The following is a 14,104-nucleotide window of genomic DNA, read 5'->3' as shown; positions in this document are numbered from 1 at the left end:
TTACTCTCATTCGTAATGCATAGATGAGCAGTAGGCATCTATTCCAAGTAATAAATAAATCAAATCAAGAGGACAGCCAATGAAATGGAAAGGCAGCACATTTAAAACAGATGAAAGTAAATCTTTTATTGACACACTGCTGAATTATCCTATGGAACTCAAGGCCACAAGATGTTATTGAGGCCATGAGCTTAGCAGGATTCAAAAACAGACTGGACATTTAGATGGAAAATGGGTGGGTGGCCCTTTAAGTGGAGGCAGGTCCTAGCCCCACCTGTTACACTCAGCTTGCTTCCCCAGGTGGAAAAAATAAGGAAAGTCACATGACAGGCAGGTCATGGGGTTAAATCAGGCCTCTGGGGATGGAGAGAGGACAGAAGCTTGCGGAGCAGAAGATGGGAGATGCCAGGCAGGAAGCCCTGGGGGTTGGTGCTTGTCAGAGACTCTAAGAACCCCAGAAGGGTCTATGGGGAGAACAGTGAATAAGCAGAAGAACTGGAAGCAAGAAGACAGATCCTGAGAAAGGAGAAGCTGTGCCCAGCCTGAGGTGGGGTAGCAGCCGCTGTTGAGTTTGTTTATGGCCTCGGAGACATTGGAAGAGGGGGGGGCTTTTCTTTTACAACTTAGCTGGAGGGCCAGGTCTCTGCAACAACCAAGTGAGGCTGGAAGGTCAGGAGATTCCCACCGGAGAGAGGGGAAACTGAGGCAGCAGCTAGGCCGACACCATATCAGGCAGGCGATGCTGCAACAAGGAATTTTTTCTGCTTAGAAAAATGTTACAAGGACCCCAAACTTTGCTGCTTTAGAGCTCACAACAGCCTCCCCAGCTGCCAGGCTGGAGAGAAATGTCCCCCAGAATGGAGCCGTTTGGAATAACCGTTCCTAAAGGACAGGGGTTTTCAAACTTTTTTCTGGTGACCCAGTTGAACAAAATTGTTGAGCTGGGAATGAGGGGTTTGGGGTGTGGGAGGGGCTCAGGGTTGGAGTGTGGGGGTGAGGGCTGCGGGCTGGGGCCGGAAGGGGCTCTGGGTTGGGGGGTGGGGGGCTCAGGGCTGGGGCAGGGGACTGGAGTGTGGGGTTGGGGTGCAGGTTTACCTCAGGCGGCTCCCGGTCAGTGGTGCACCAGGGGTGCTAAGGCAGGCTTCCTGCCTGTCCTGGAACTGCGGACAATGTTGTGCCCTGAAATCAGCCAGCGGCAGGTCCGGCTCCTAGGTGGAGGTGTGCAAGTGGTTCCACGCAGCTCTCACCTTCAGGCACCTCCCCCTAGCTCCCATTGGCTGGGAACTGGCCAATGGGAGTGTGGAGCCGGTGCTCGGGGAAGGGGCAGCACACGGAGGCCTGTGGCCCCGCGCCTAGGAGCCAGACCTGCTGCTGGCCACTTCTGGGGCACTTCTGGGCAGCACCGCCGCCAGGACTTTCAATGACCTGGTCGGCACTGCTAACCAGAGCTGCCGAGACCCAGTGCCTTACATTCCGCAACCCAGAACTGGATTGCAACCCACAGTGCCAAGGTTCCTTCCCCACGCTGAACTTTAGGGTACAGATGTAGGGACCTGCATGAGAACCTCTAAGCTTAATTACCAGCTTAGATCTGGTTTTGCTGCCACCACCCAAATCCTTTAAGTTATTTGGGAAACTCTGTCTACCGTCCCCCCAGACTATCTCCCTCCCAGTAGCCTTGAGAGACTTCGCCACCAAGTTCCTGGTGAACGCAGATCCAAACCCCTGGATCTTAAAACAAGGAGAAATTAACCATCCTCCCTCCTTTCCCCCCCACCAATTCCTGGTGAGTGCAGATCCAACCCCCTTGGATCTTAAAACAAGGAAAAATCAATCAGGTTCTTAAAAAGAAGGCTTTTAATTAAAGAAAGAAAGGTAAAAATCATCTCTGTAAAATCAGGATGGAAAATCACTTTACAGGGTAATCAGATTCATAGAGCCCAGAGGAACCCCCTCTCGCCTTAGGTTCAAAGTTACAGCAAACAGAGGTAAATCCTCTTAGCAAAAAGGAACATTTACAAGTTGAGAAAACAAAGATTAAACTAACACGCCTTGCCTGGCTGTTACTTACAAGTTTGAAATATGAGAGACTGATTCAGAAAGATTTGGAGAGCCTGGATTGATGTCCGGTCCCTCTTAGTCCCAAGAGCGAAACACTCCCAAAGCAAAGAGCACAGACCAAAGACTTCCACCCACCAAGATTTGAAAGTATCTTGTCCCCTTATTGGTCCTTTGGATCAGGTGTCAGCCAGGTTACCTGAGCTTCTTAACCCTTTACAGGTAAAAGGATTTCGGTGTCTCTGGCCAGAAGGGATTTTATAGTATTGTACACACAGGAGGGCTGTTCCCTTCCCTTTATAGTTATGACACACAGTTTTAAAATCACGGCTCTAGGAGATTGATTCCTTTTTCTGGGGCAGTGGCTGCTGTCAGAGAGAGGATCCCGGCTAGACAGACCATTGAATTGAACTGACATCTTCAGACAATACATTTTTTTAGAGTGCCGTGGGATCGGGGTCTGAGCTGAACACACCTGAAGAGAGTGAGTGCCATAAATGGCAGGGAGGCAATTAGTGAGGACTGTGCTTAAAAAACCTGGCAGCCCCAGGTTGGCGGCAGGGCTCCTTCCTGCTGTCCGTGGTTTTTGGAAGCCGTGACAGCCTTCAAGGGAGTTGCTTGGTGTCCAGTCCCCACTGTGACTCTCAGAGCGAGATAGAACCGGGGAAAAGACTCAACAGCACAACATGAGACCACGCAGCCAGAGCAGTGAATTAACCATGGCGCATCAGCCCCATCTCATGTAAACTGGCCCCCAGGTCTGCTGACTTCATCGAGACCCTGCCGATTTATGTCAGCTGAGGATCCGACCCCGGATGTTTCAAACCATGGAACAAAGAAAGGTACATAGCCCTTGTGATAATCTTCACGGGACAGACCAAGACGAAAGGCCTTTTCTCCGTCAATTGCACCAACAACAGAGCCGGACCAGCCTTGCTTAGATCAGGAGCGCGTCTTTCTGGCAAATCCATTTTAATTCAGCGCTGCAGGTTTCCGACGCAATCTGGTTTCTTTTTAACACCCCGCAGTTTCTTTCACCGGGTCTCCCTGCTCCGGGGAACCTGCAGAATCAAAGAGACAGTCACTGCCAATGTGTGTAGTCTTCACAGGGAGTTGGGTCTGTAGCGGCCCCGTGGGGCAGGAAACTGGCTTTTTTCTCGTTTCAAAGGGAAGGCTGCACTGGGTGGGGACCCAGGAGATCAGCACTCAGTTCTAGGCTCTGCCACAGATTCCCTGCATGACCTTGGGCAAGTCACTCAGACCTTGATCCTCAAAGGTAGTTAGGGTCCAAACTCTCACTGATTTCAATGAAAATTAGGGCCCTAATCCCTTCTACCTAAATACTGAAATCCATGGGAATTAGGAGCCAAGATATCTCTGGGATTCTAGTCTCTGATTCAGGGGTGTGTGCTTGAGGGGTGGAGACGGCGTGACTGTGTGTTCAGCTGAGATGGGGGGAGAGGGACGGGTGTTTTAAGCAGCAGGGAATGGCACATGCCACTTCAAAATTCTTCCTGGTTTCCCTGCACTTATATTTGGTGATGTCCCCCTCCCCTTAGCATCCAAAGCTTCCCCATTTCTGACTGGCTCTGGGCCTCAGGCAGAGAGAGGAGATCCCACCCCCCCTTCCTTGTCTCCTCCCAAAACTCCAGGGGAAAAGGTCCCAGAGAGGAAGGGGCTAGGCGGGAGTAGGGGGAGCCAGGGAAGGGGGAATCTGATGGAGGAGGCAAAGAGATGGGGAGAGTGGGGGAATTTGAGGGAAGTAGGAGGGGAGCCTTGGGGCGGCAGGGGACAAGAGGAGCCTGAAGGGGAAATGGGGGGTTTGGAGAAAGTGGAGGGGGGAACCAAAGGGGAAACTCAAGGGCCTCTGCAGAGCCAGTTTCTATTTGTCCACCAAGTTTGGGGTGAAAATTCCTCCATCTCCATCACCCTCAAGTTTCCAGCTGGTTCCCTTGTTCCACAGCTGTGGGAGATCAAATCACTCAGGAACTAACGAAGCGCTGGAGAGGAAGGGGCAATATTACAGTAAATGGAGAGAAACAAAGCTGCTCTTGCAATATTGCAGTTGCAAACGCAGCCGCCCAGACTGCTGGAAGTCCAGTGGCCCCGGCACCTTACGGGGTCGCACCGGCATTATGGGATTCCATTAGGTGCTCACCAGCACTGGCTAGGGGCATAGGCACCGGGAGCAGCCAGTTGGCCAGGAAGATGTAACTGGGCGGGGGGTGATCAGGTCCCATGTGAAGATTTCTCTAGGAGCAGGAACACCCAGTTGCTGCCTTATAATGAGGGGGATAAAAACAAGGAAATAGCTATAGAAAAAATGCAAGCGGTCAAGAAAGCTGCGTTCCTGCCTGCCCAGCGGTGCTTCAGGCACTGAACAGACCCACGTGGGTACCACCCTGAGTGGGGATACAAACATTTAGTCTTTTGCCCAGACAGCTGGCTAATGCCGGTAGAGAAGGGACTGAGCAGCCTTATGGCTTGATCCTGTTACATCGATTGTAGCTACACACCAACCTCCATCTGCTTTAACCTGGCAGTGGTTTAACCATACAACGTTTGGCCACTTTTGCTGCATTCGTATAATTAGAGCAGCAAAACTCCCACCACAGCAGATGCAAGATGTAGCAGGGCTGGGCTACACTAGGGACTTATATCGGCACAGCTACATCTCGCAGGGGTGTGAACAATCCACACTCCGTGAGACGCAGCTATCCCAACCTAACTCCCGATGTAGCCAGCGCTAGGTTGAGAGAACAATTCTCCTGTCGACCTGCCCGCCACCTCTTGGGGAGATGGATTAACTACACCGACGGGAGAACCCCTCCTGTTGGCATAGGGTAGTGGCTACACTGAAGTGAAGCAGCTGTGCCGCTGTAGCGTTTTAAGTGTAGACGTACCCACAGGAATAAAAGTGCGTATACTGGTATAGCTATTCCTGTATGGGGATATGCTGTCCTGGTTTAAGGCACCTTTAGATCAGTGTAACTGTGTCCCCAGTACAGCTCATAATGATGTAGTTATATCACTAACAATTCATCCCCCCAACTGATATAGTTATATTGGTATGACTTTTAGATGTATACCAGGCCTTGTTAGCTGTACACAAACTCCCATGTTTGATCACCTGGGAAGGATGAGCTGGGGTTTGAGTTATGTTCCTAGAATCTGCAAGTATGTTATGTTGAATTTGGCTCTCTGATTATCATGACACCTGAAATACACACGAAAACCCAAATTTTTCCAGTGACGCCTGTTGTGACCTTCACTTCTGCAGTGCTGGGAGCTCTTGCAGTTTTACTGCAAGTCTCACGCTATTTTGTGCTTTTCTTTAAGTCCCAGCTCTCGGAGTCAGGTGATTATGGGAGAATCTCAGCTTGTTTTTTTAAAAACAAAGTTTCTGCCCCTCCTGTTGCTTGAAAACATGACCCTGAAAACAAGAAGGCAAAGAATCCTAAATGCATTATTTTTTAAAAAAATCTCATGATTTTTAAACAAATCTCACAATTTGGGGGACCGGACTCATGGGTTTGAGTTTTCCCATACTGCAATAATTTCAAAGGAGGTGAAGTGCGACATTTTGTGGCTTCTGAATCTGCAAATGAAGCAATAAGATTGTTTGCAAACACAAACAGTACAAACATTAGGAAACTCACAGGTTTTCATTGAAGGGGGAGCCGTCTACCCAAATCCATGTCCTCTCGGGAGATTTAAAATTTAATCCGATCCAAACAGAATTTTTCTCGGATGTGATCGTCTGTATGTAATCCTGTAAAGTGTACGAGACAGGCATTTGGGTGAATAAATGATGCTCTAATTCTCTGAAGTCTGCTCCAGTGTTGACAGCACCACACTCAAATGCCGCAGTGGGGAAAATCACAAGGGTGATAAAAAAAAAACCCACCACAACATACTGTTAGGGTGGCCAGGTGCCTGGTTTTCAATCAGAAAGTCCAATCGGAAAGGGGACCTGACAGTGTCCGGTCAGATCTACTGACCAGACACCCAAAGTCCGGTCATTGCAGGCAGGGGGAGTGGGGAGGCCCTGGGTCATCACTTGTGCCATCCCCTACTCAGCTGGGGCCACCTCTTATCTTCATTGGGCAGCTGCAGCTCCCAGCCCCAGCTCTGCAGACACGTTCCTCCTGACCCAGGCCGGGGGCCTGGGGGGCAGGGGAAAGCAGTGAGTTATGGGGGGAGAGGGGAAGAGGAATGGATGGGGGTGGGGATTTGGGGGGAGAAGCAGGGCAGGGGAGGTTCCGGCATTCCTGCTGGAGTGTCGGGTTTTTAAATATTACCAAGCTGGCAACCCTACATACTGTCCCTGGGATCTTAGCACTCCGAGCTGCCGACCTTCAAACAAAATATCTGCTGGCTTATCGGTGGGGCTGGAAGTACATTTTCCCACAGTGGTTTATTACGGAGCAGTGCTCCAAAATCCTGCAAGAAAATTAACTTTACCATCTCCTCCTGGTCCTTGGTCACCAATAAACGAGAGCTCTTCGTTAAGCAGTCATCACGGCTGCTGTTCCACGTTGTAGTTTCTTTAGACACCCAGTAACATTTCCCCTTGTACGGCAGCCAGTCCCTGGGGCAAAATACACACCTGGAGCCCTCTGGAGGGGGAATTGGAAAGAGCCGTCATTAATGAGTTATCTATATAACTGTAGCACCTACTGTAGCTGCTGATCAGCTGTTTGGCAGGTCAGGGAGGGGCTTGGAGGGGGTGGAGAATAGTGAGTGGGCGGGGGCAACGGGGAGAGGGTGGAGTGGAGACAGGAAGAGAGAGAGCGAGGGTGGGGCCTCGGGGGAGGGGGCGTTGACATTATCAAACTGGAATATTGCAATGGTCCTGGATCGAAATTGTTTGGAATTTTCGTTTCCCAGGAAATGTCAAGGATTCAGCTCTTGGTTCTGAGTCTGATGGGAAAAAAAAATTCCAAATGGTTGGAATTTCCCACAGAACAGAAATTCCCATTTCCCAGCAAGCTCTAATACCAGCACAGGGGCTTCGGGGCTGGGAGCGAATGGCTAAAAGCAGATCCTACAAACAGCGTGGAGAAAAAGAGGTTAAATAACAACCCACTGAAGCTGCACCTGCCCAGAAAAATGAAAGTCAGCGCCTGTGACGTTACCTGTTGAGCTGCTTTGGGGTGGGTCACACAGGTGCTGTTTCAGGTAAGACAATTTCTCCAGGCTGGAGACGCATTTGCTTTCATTTCTGGGTCTTTCGGCGACCGCCCCACCTTCAGGGGCCCGTCCACTCCCCGAGGAGCCCTGAAAAACTTCAGCAGAACATCCACGTGAATGAACTTTGTGGGCCGTGCTTTAAAACGTTGCCTATATGGGGTTATAAATTACACCTCATTCAGTAGCATCTAGTGACTGCGCTAGGGAAAGAGATGGGGGGACTGAAAGAAACAGATGGACTGAGCGTCTCCTTCGCTACAACCGTTCAGCACCTTCTCACTTTTCCTGTCTGTGTAACAAAGGTAAGGCCTTCCTGAGCAGCTCAGGTGAATTCATGCACTGGGATCCCGTCTGTTTCATTTTGTCCTGCTCTTGAGAATGATTAAGTTGTTTCTTGGCAAGTATAACGGGCGTGAAAACGAGCAGGAAAATTCCTACAATTCCCTGGCTTTTGCTATGTTCAAAGACCATGGAGGTCGCAGAAGTTCTCAAGTTAGGCAAATGTCTCGGCTGAAGCTTGCTTGTGCAACTTCACCTCTGCTCCCCCGGTGCCTCTGCGTTAGTATGATACGCAGGCTGTCCACCCAGAACCCTGGCTTATTCAGTGCACAGATTGGATGGTGGCTGCAGCAGGGATGTTGGGTGGCCTTTGATTCATAGAAGGGTTGGATGATGGGCAGCGTGTGAGAAGCAAGGGGCTGCATATTGCACTGCTGCCTCTTGCACTCTGCACCGGAGCCAGTCAGTTTCCTGGGTTTGCTGGAGCACCCCTGATTTCAGGCACCACCTCTTCAGCACCTGCTTCTATCTCCCACTTTCACTGAGCCGGGGAGCTGGGTGAGTGGGTATTTATGTGGGAGGCGCTCTAGGCCAGAGGTGGGCAAACTACGGCCTGCGGGACCATCCTGCCCGGCCCTTGAGCTCCCAGCTGGGGAGCTAGCCCCCAGCCCCTATCCCCCGCAGCCTCACCTCGCTGTGCCACCAGCGCTCTGGCCTGCTGCTCCTGCCGGGCAGCGTGGTGACGTGGCTGGCTCCAGCCAGGTGGCAGGGCTGCGAGCTCCTGCCGCTCTGAGTGGCATGGTGAGGGGACTGGGAGCTGGGGGTGGGTGGGGGTTGGATAAGGGGCCGGGGGTTTGAGGGGCAGTCAGGGGACGGGGAACCGGGGTGGGGGGTTGGATAGGTGTAGAAGTTCCGGGGGACTGTCAGGGGTGGGGTGTGGATAGGGGTCGGGGCTGTCAGGGGACAGGGAGCAGGGGATTGGATGGGGTGGGGTCCCAGGAGGCTGTTAGGGGTGGGGGGTCCCGAGAGGGGGCAGTCAGGTGACAGGGAATGGGGGGGTTGAATAGGCGTGGGAGTCCTGAGGGGGCCTGTCAGGAGGCAGGGCTGTGGATAGGGGTTGGCGCGGTCAGGGGACAGGGAGCATGAGGGGGGTTGGATCGGGGGTGGGGTCCCAAAGGGCAGTTGGGGGGGGTCCCGGGAGGGGGTGGTCAGGGGACAAGGAGCGGGGGGGGGGTGTTGGATGGGGTGGGGGTTCTGAGGGGGCCAATCAGTGATGATAATGTAGTATTCAGGCCTGTATATTTGCCTGAGATAGAATGTGGGGTCTTGAGTTGTTTGCCCGTTTGCCTTTTGATATTTTTATATTCTTACTAAGGTGTGTGAACAAAGAACAAAGACACCGTGTGTTACATCTGCCCACACGCAGACGGGGTGACAAGAGATACGCGATAGAGCTAACGTGTTGCTGGATAGAGTGGGAGTGTAATATACAAGCGTATACTTGAAGACTGCCTCGACGCCCACCTCAGGCAAATATACCGGCCTGAATACTACATGATCATCACTAGCACTCCTAGCAATGCCCTTATTTCAGTTTTCCTTAAATCTGCTCCCAATCAAGTTAAGCCAAAATAAGAGGGTCAACAACTGGGGTTGTGTTGTTTTAACTAAATTTGTTTAAATTCACACCTTTAGTTAAACTGGGGAAACCCTCCATGTCGGCATCGGAGAAATTCCATTTAAATTCTATCTGCAAGCAAAGTGCTACGGGCGCAGATCTGCTATTAAAAACCATCCTCCTAGTATAACAAAAATCACAGCTCATGCACACTGAACTATTAAAAAACAGCATCAACAAATCCTTAGACCATCCCCAAATCAAAACGTTAAGGAACCACAGAAAGGAACATTGGTGACCCATGTGTTCAAGGCCTAGAACTTTTAAATGTCTCCCCCAAACTGATGGGTAGAGTGGGTCAACATTCACATTTCTGTGCCACTGTGTTATGACGACATTTTCATTCCAAAATTGTTTGGAAGAAAATGTAGAAATTCTGCAATTTTCTGTGGAGTGGAAATTTTAAAAAAAGATATCATTTAGGGGAAAAAATCAAAACAATTGCATTGGAAAATTTCAAAATGAAATGCTGAAATATTTCAAAATTTTGAAATCAAATTTTAATTTTTATTGTTTATCATAAAAATTTTTATTGAGTTTTTATATTTGGTTCTATTTTTCAATTTCTTTTCATTTCATTTTTTTTTAATTATTAAAAGCAGCAGCTACCGGCTGTCTTAAACAGCCCGAGCGCTTATCTTATTTCCTTGTTGGATGTGTCCCCTGTTTGATGTTATGAAACCGTTTGACACATTGAGCAAGAAAATCAGAGAAGCCCTGAGTACTAACGACAGCAAGTTCGTTTCAATGCCATGTGTTAGCCAGAAATCTTTTTTCTAAGACATCAAAAACAACTGCTGCTTAGAAGAGTAGCTCTCTTAACCAATTTTAAAAATAAAACATAAATTGCAATAAAATATAATGCCTGACTTCTGGGCTGCCCAATTCCTAGGGGAGCTGGTTCTCTGGTTCCCCAACTCATTTCTATGGCAAACTCCCTGTTAAGCTGTCAGAACTGTTAACAAAAATTAAAAAAAAAATTAAAAAAGTCATAAGCCTATTTTCCCCTCCCCACTTTTGTCGTATCCAAGAACAGCTGAGCTACTTTTGCTCAAACTTTAAAAAAAAATATTGCTAAGAATGAATGGGGAAAATTTAGCTCAAAATGTGAAAACTGTGGGAAATTATAGGAACCAAAAAACGTCCCTTGTAATAAAAATGCCTTAACAATAGGTGTGGTTGTGATCTGACTGCCTGTGATATGCTTGGAAGCGAATAACTGCTGTGGAGCGACTTACCCCAAACACTCAGCACTATGACTGTCATCAGCAGGACAACGTACCCAGCCGCTCCGATCTTCAAGACAAGTTGATGCCAGTGTGGACACTGATGGAAATCTGGCCAATTCCGTATTTGGGGAAATTATAATAAAAAAGGAAATATTGCAATTACTTGATGATTTACATTCTCTTTTAAACAAGAATCAGGGAGTAGCTGTGTTAGTCTGTATCTACAAAAACAACAAGGAGTCCGGTGGCACCTTAAAGACTAACAGATTTATTTAGGCATAAGCTTTTGAGGGTGAAAAACCCACTTCTTCAGATGCATGGCGACTGCATCTGAAGAAGTGGGTTTTTACCCATGAAAGTTTATGCCCAAATAAATTGGTTAGTCTTTAAGGTGCCACCGGATTCCTCGTTATTCTCTTTTAAAGCTTGTCCAGAAACCCCTGCAAGAGGATGGCACACCAGTCTATACTGCACCCGCAGATATGCTCCCCACAACTGCTCGCAGCACTCCTATGTAGTAGAAAAGTCCTGACACCTTGGTTTTACAGCTGGGAACTCAGGTCCAGGGAGATTGCCCATGATCCCACAGGAAGTCTACCTACGGCAGAGCAAGCTCAGATCTTTAGAATCACAGCCCAGCATCTTAGCCACCAGACCACCCTACTCTTGCTCATCGAACGATAAATAAATCATGATTCTGGGGGCTACGATACAGCTGTCCGTCAGGCGAATGTCCATTTTAAGAGCCTCCCTGAAACTGTCTAGACAGAACTATGCACCCCCTAATATTATCCCGAAGTAGTAAAACAATAGCAATTGTTCTGCAGCGTATTGTGGAAGAACTTGTCTGTCCTTGAACCTTGGTGTGAGCCTGTGACCAGCCAGCAGCATGTTGGGTCTTCCCCTGAGGCCCTGCTCCTGCACTACCCCTTCCTCCCAAGACCCCGTCCCCTGTTCACTCCTCTCTGCTCCCTCCCCTGTTGCTTGCCCTTCTGCCCCTCTAGCCACCCCCCTATTCTGGCACCCCAAGAGTTGCCAATTTTGGACATATTCCTGGAGGTTTCATCACATGACCTAAGATTTAATCTGTAATTCCTGGAGACTGCAGGACAATCCTGGAGGGTTGGCCACCCTAGTGAGAAGCAGCTGAATCGAGGTGTTGGTCTGTGTGGCTCCCTGGAGAGGAAACAATACCACAGAGGCACAATAGATGTTTCTTTGGGCCCAGGCAGAGGAAAGCTGGCCTGGCAGGCTGTGAATATGGCTACCACTCAGCCAAAGGGGTAAGGTTTTTATCCGAGACCAAAGAAAACCACAAAGAGCAAAAATAGTCTTCATGAGAGAGACAACAGAGGGCGTCTCCTGCTTTTTAAGATCCTCCTTCTCAAATCCCTTCACACCCCAGCCACACGTCTTGCATGTGACAGTCCAGAAAACAAGATTAGGGCAACGAACACCAAAAGTAAACAGCTCTGCCTGTGCCCTTATTACACTAACATTTGTACATCAAATCAGCAGACGACACCAGAATTGGATGGGGACATAACTAATTAAATAAGATCAGAGCTCTGAGGGCTGCCGGCAGCCAGAGAAAATGTCAGAGTGGATAAATGTAATGTCCTTGCCCCAAAAGAAGAAATTGACAGCTGAGGGAGAACATGGAGGGGGTGGCTTTAAACCGAGCTTGTTTTCGTTTTGTTTTATCGGCCTCGTGGATGGACTGGTGGAGCGGGATGCAGAAAACCACAGTTCTTTCCCAGCTACTGCACTGACCACCTGGGTGATGCCGGGCAAGTCATTTTCTTGCTCTGTCCCTCAGTTTCCTCATGTGTAAAACAGGGATAATGATACTGACCATTGTAAAGCACTTTGAGATCTAGGGGTGAAAAGCTCCAGGTAAGATCTAGGGATTTGTACTTATTTCAGACCTAGCATCACTAAGCAGTTTAACACTGTTGCAAAAACCCCCAATCCTAACATTGTGCTGGGGTGTATTAGCAGGAGTGTTGTAAGCAAGACCCGAGAAGTAATTCTTCTGCTCTACTCCATGCTGATTAGGCCTCGACTGGAGTATTGCGTTCAGTTCTGGGAGCCACATTTCAGGAAAGATGTGGACAAATTGGAGAAAGTCCAGAGAAGAGCAACAGAAATGATTAAAGGTCTAGAAAACATGACCTATGAGGGAAGATTGAAAGAACTGGGTTTGTTTAGTCAGGAGAAGAAAAGACTGAGAGGGGATATGATAGTTTTCAAGTACCTAAAAGGTTGTTACAAGGAGGAGGGAGAACAATTGTTCTCCTTAACCTCTGAGGACAGGAGAAGCAGCAATGGGCTTAAATTGCAGCAAGGGAGGTTTAGGTTGGACATTAGGAAAAACTTCCTAACTGTCAGAGTGGTTAAGCACTCGAATAAATTGCCCAGGGAGGTTGTGGAATCTCCATCACTGGAGATTTTTAAGAGCAGGTTAGACAAACACCTGTCAGGGATGTTATAAAAGGTGCTAGTCCTGCCATGAGTGCAGGGGACTGGACTAGGTCCCTTCCAATCCTATGATTCTATGATTAATGGTTCAGGTAACCAAGTGTGGAAACGCTGAACTGGGACTAGGTGGGGACCGAATACATCAGTTTTCAAAAAGGAAAATATTTGAGCACCACTGGGCTGTACTCTCAGCCAGTTCTTCTAAAGGAAAGATGGTCCATCTCCATTAGCCCATGTCATTCTCTGTTAGCACAGTGAAATGTCTCTGTTGCAAATGTAAGTGTCTTACCTGAAGGATTCAGGGCTAAATTCTGATCTCACCGACCCTGGTGTAAATCCGGAGTGAACTCACTGCAATCAATGGAGTCGGGGTTGGATCCTGATCTCAGTGACCGTGGTGTCAATCCACAGTGACTCCAGAACTAGTTAGTCTGGGTTTACACTGGTTTAAATGAGAGCAGAGTCTTTGCCCTGCTTTCTGAAATAATACATTTAAATTCACTCTCTGAGCATCCCGAATCTCAATGCTCATTCTCGCTCATTCTTCCCCAAACTCAACCGCGGAAGCTTTTTTTCATCCCTTCTGTGACAAAGTGGGAAAAATTTGTAATATTTTCACGATTCCTATGCGTGCCTCAGTTTTCCTCTGAACTTTGCATTGCCACCTACGTGTCGGGCAGGAGGGGAATTAACACTGCTCCTGGAAAAGAGCAGGAGACGTGTGTGTGTGTGTCACCTCGCTGCCTGGCTGGAATGAATTGGGTCCTTAATGCACTAGCTGAAACCGACCCACATCAACAGAAGGTTCGGAAAGAAGTCCCAAGGACTGAACCATCAATGCCTAAGAGCAGGAAACTTCATTAGGTGAGACATGTGAACAAAGCTGGAGAACAAAAGGGAAAATGGTGCTGGGTGGCTGGAATAGGGGCTTCCCTATGCAGGGAGTGAGAAGCTCTCCCCTGGGGAGGACAAAGGGACAGAGAGAGGGCCAGAGATGAAATCCATTGCAGCTTGGCTGGTTCATAGCACTGGCGTGGCCAGGATGGACGATGGTGTAACTTTTGCTTCTTTGCCAACCCAAGGATGTTCAGAGTCTGTAGCCAGGTGACTAATAACTGTTACCTTGTTCTGAAAAGGTTGCCTGTGTCGCTGCACCCTGAGCGTATTGCACGCTGGAGGGGTACAG

The 14,104-nt window shown here is 48.8% G+C and overlaps 1 protein-coding gene across 1 annotated transcript; it reads right to left on the bottom strand.

The window, feature by feature from the left end:
• Nucleotides 1-2,995: 2,995 nt before the first annotated feature.
• Nucleotides 2,996-13,266, bottom strand: LOC120392378 (killer cell lectin-like receptor subfamily F member 1). Its single transcript, XM_039517092.1, has 6 exons — nt 13,208-13,266; nt 10,447-10,545; nt 7,197-7,346; nt 6,523-6,677; nt 5,718-5,830; nt 2,996-3,119 (listed from the first exon to the last, which is right to left on the bottom strand). Exons 2-6 carry the CDS (start codon nt 10,472-10,474, stop codon nt 2,996-2,998), a joined length of 570 nt encoding a protein of 189 aa, XP_039373026.1. The 5' UTR covers nt 10,475-10,545; nt 13,208-13,266.
• Nucleotides 13,267-14,104: the final 838 nt, after the last annotated feature.

Source organism: Mauremys reevesii, unplaced genomic scaffold (assembly GCF_016161935.1).
Source record: "Mauremys reevesii isolate NIE-2019 unplaced genomic scaffold, ASM1616193v1 Contig1, whole genome shotgun sequence".
NCBI classification, from domain to species: domain Eukaryota; kingdom Metazoa; phylum Chordata; order Testudines; family Geoemydidae; genus Mauremys; species Mauremys reevesii.
The sequence above is the reverse complement of the archived record's forward strand: the minus strand, read 5'-3'. Positions and strand labels throughout refer to the sequence as shown.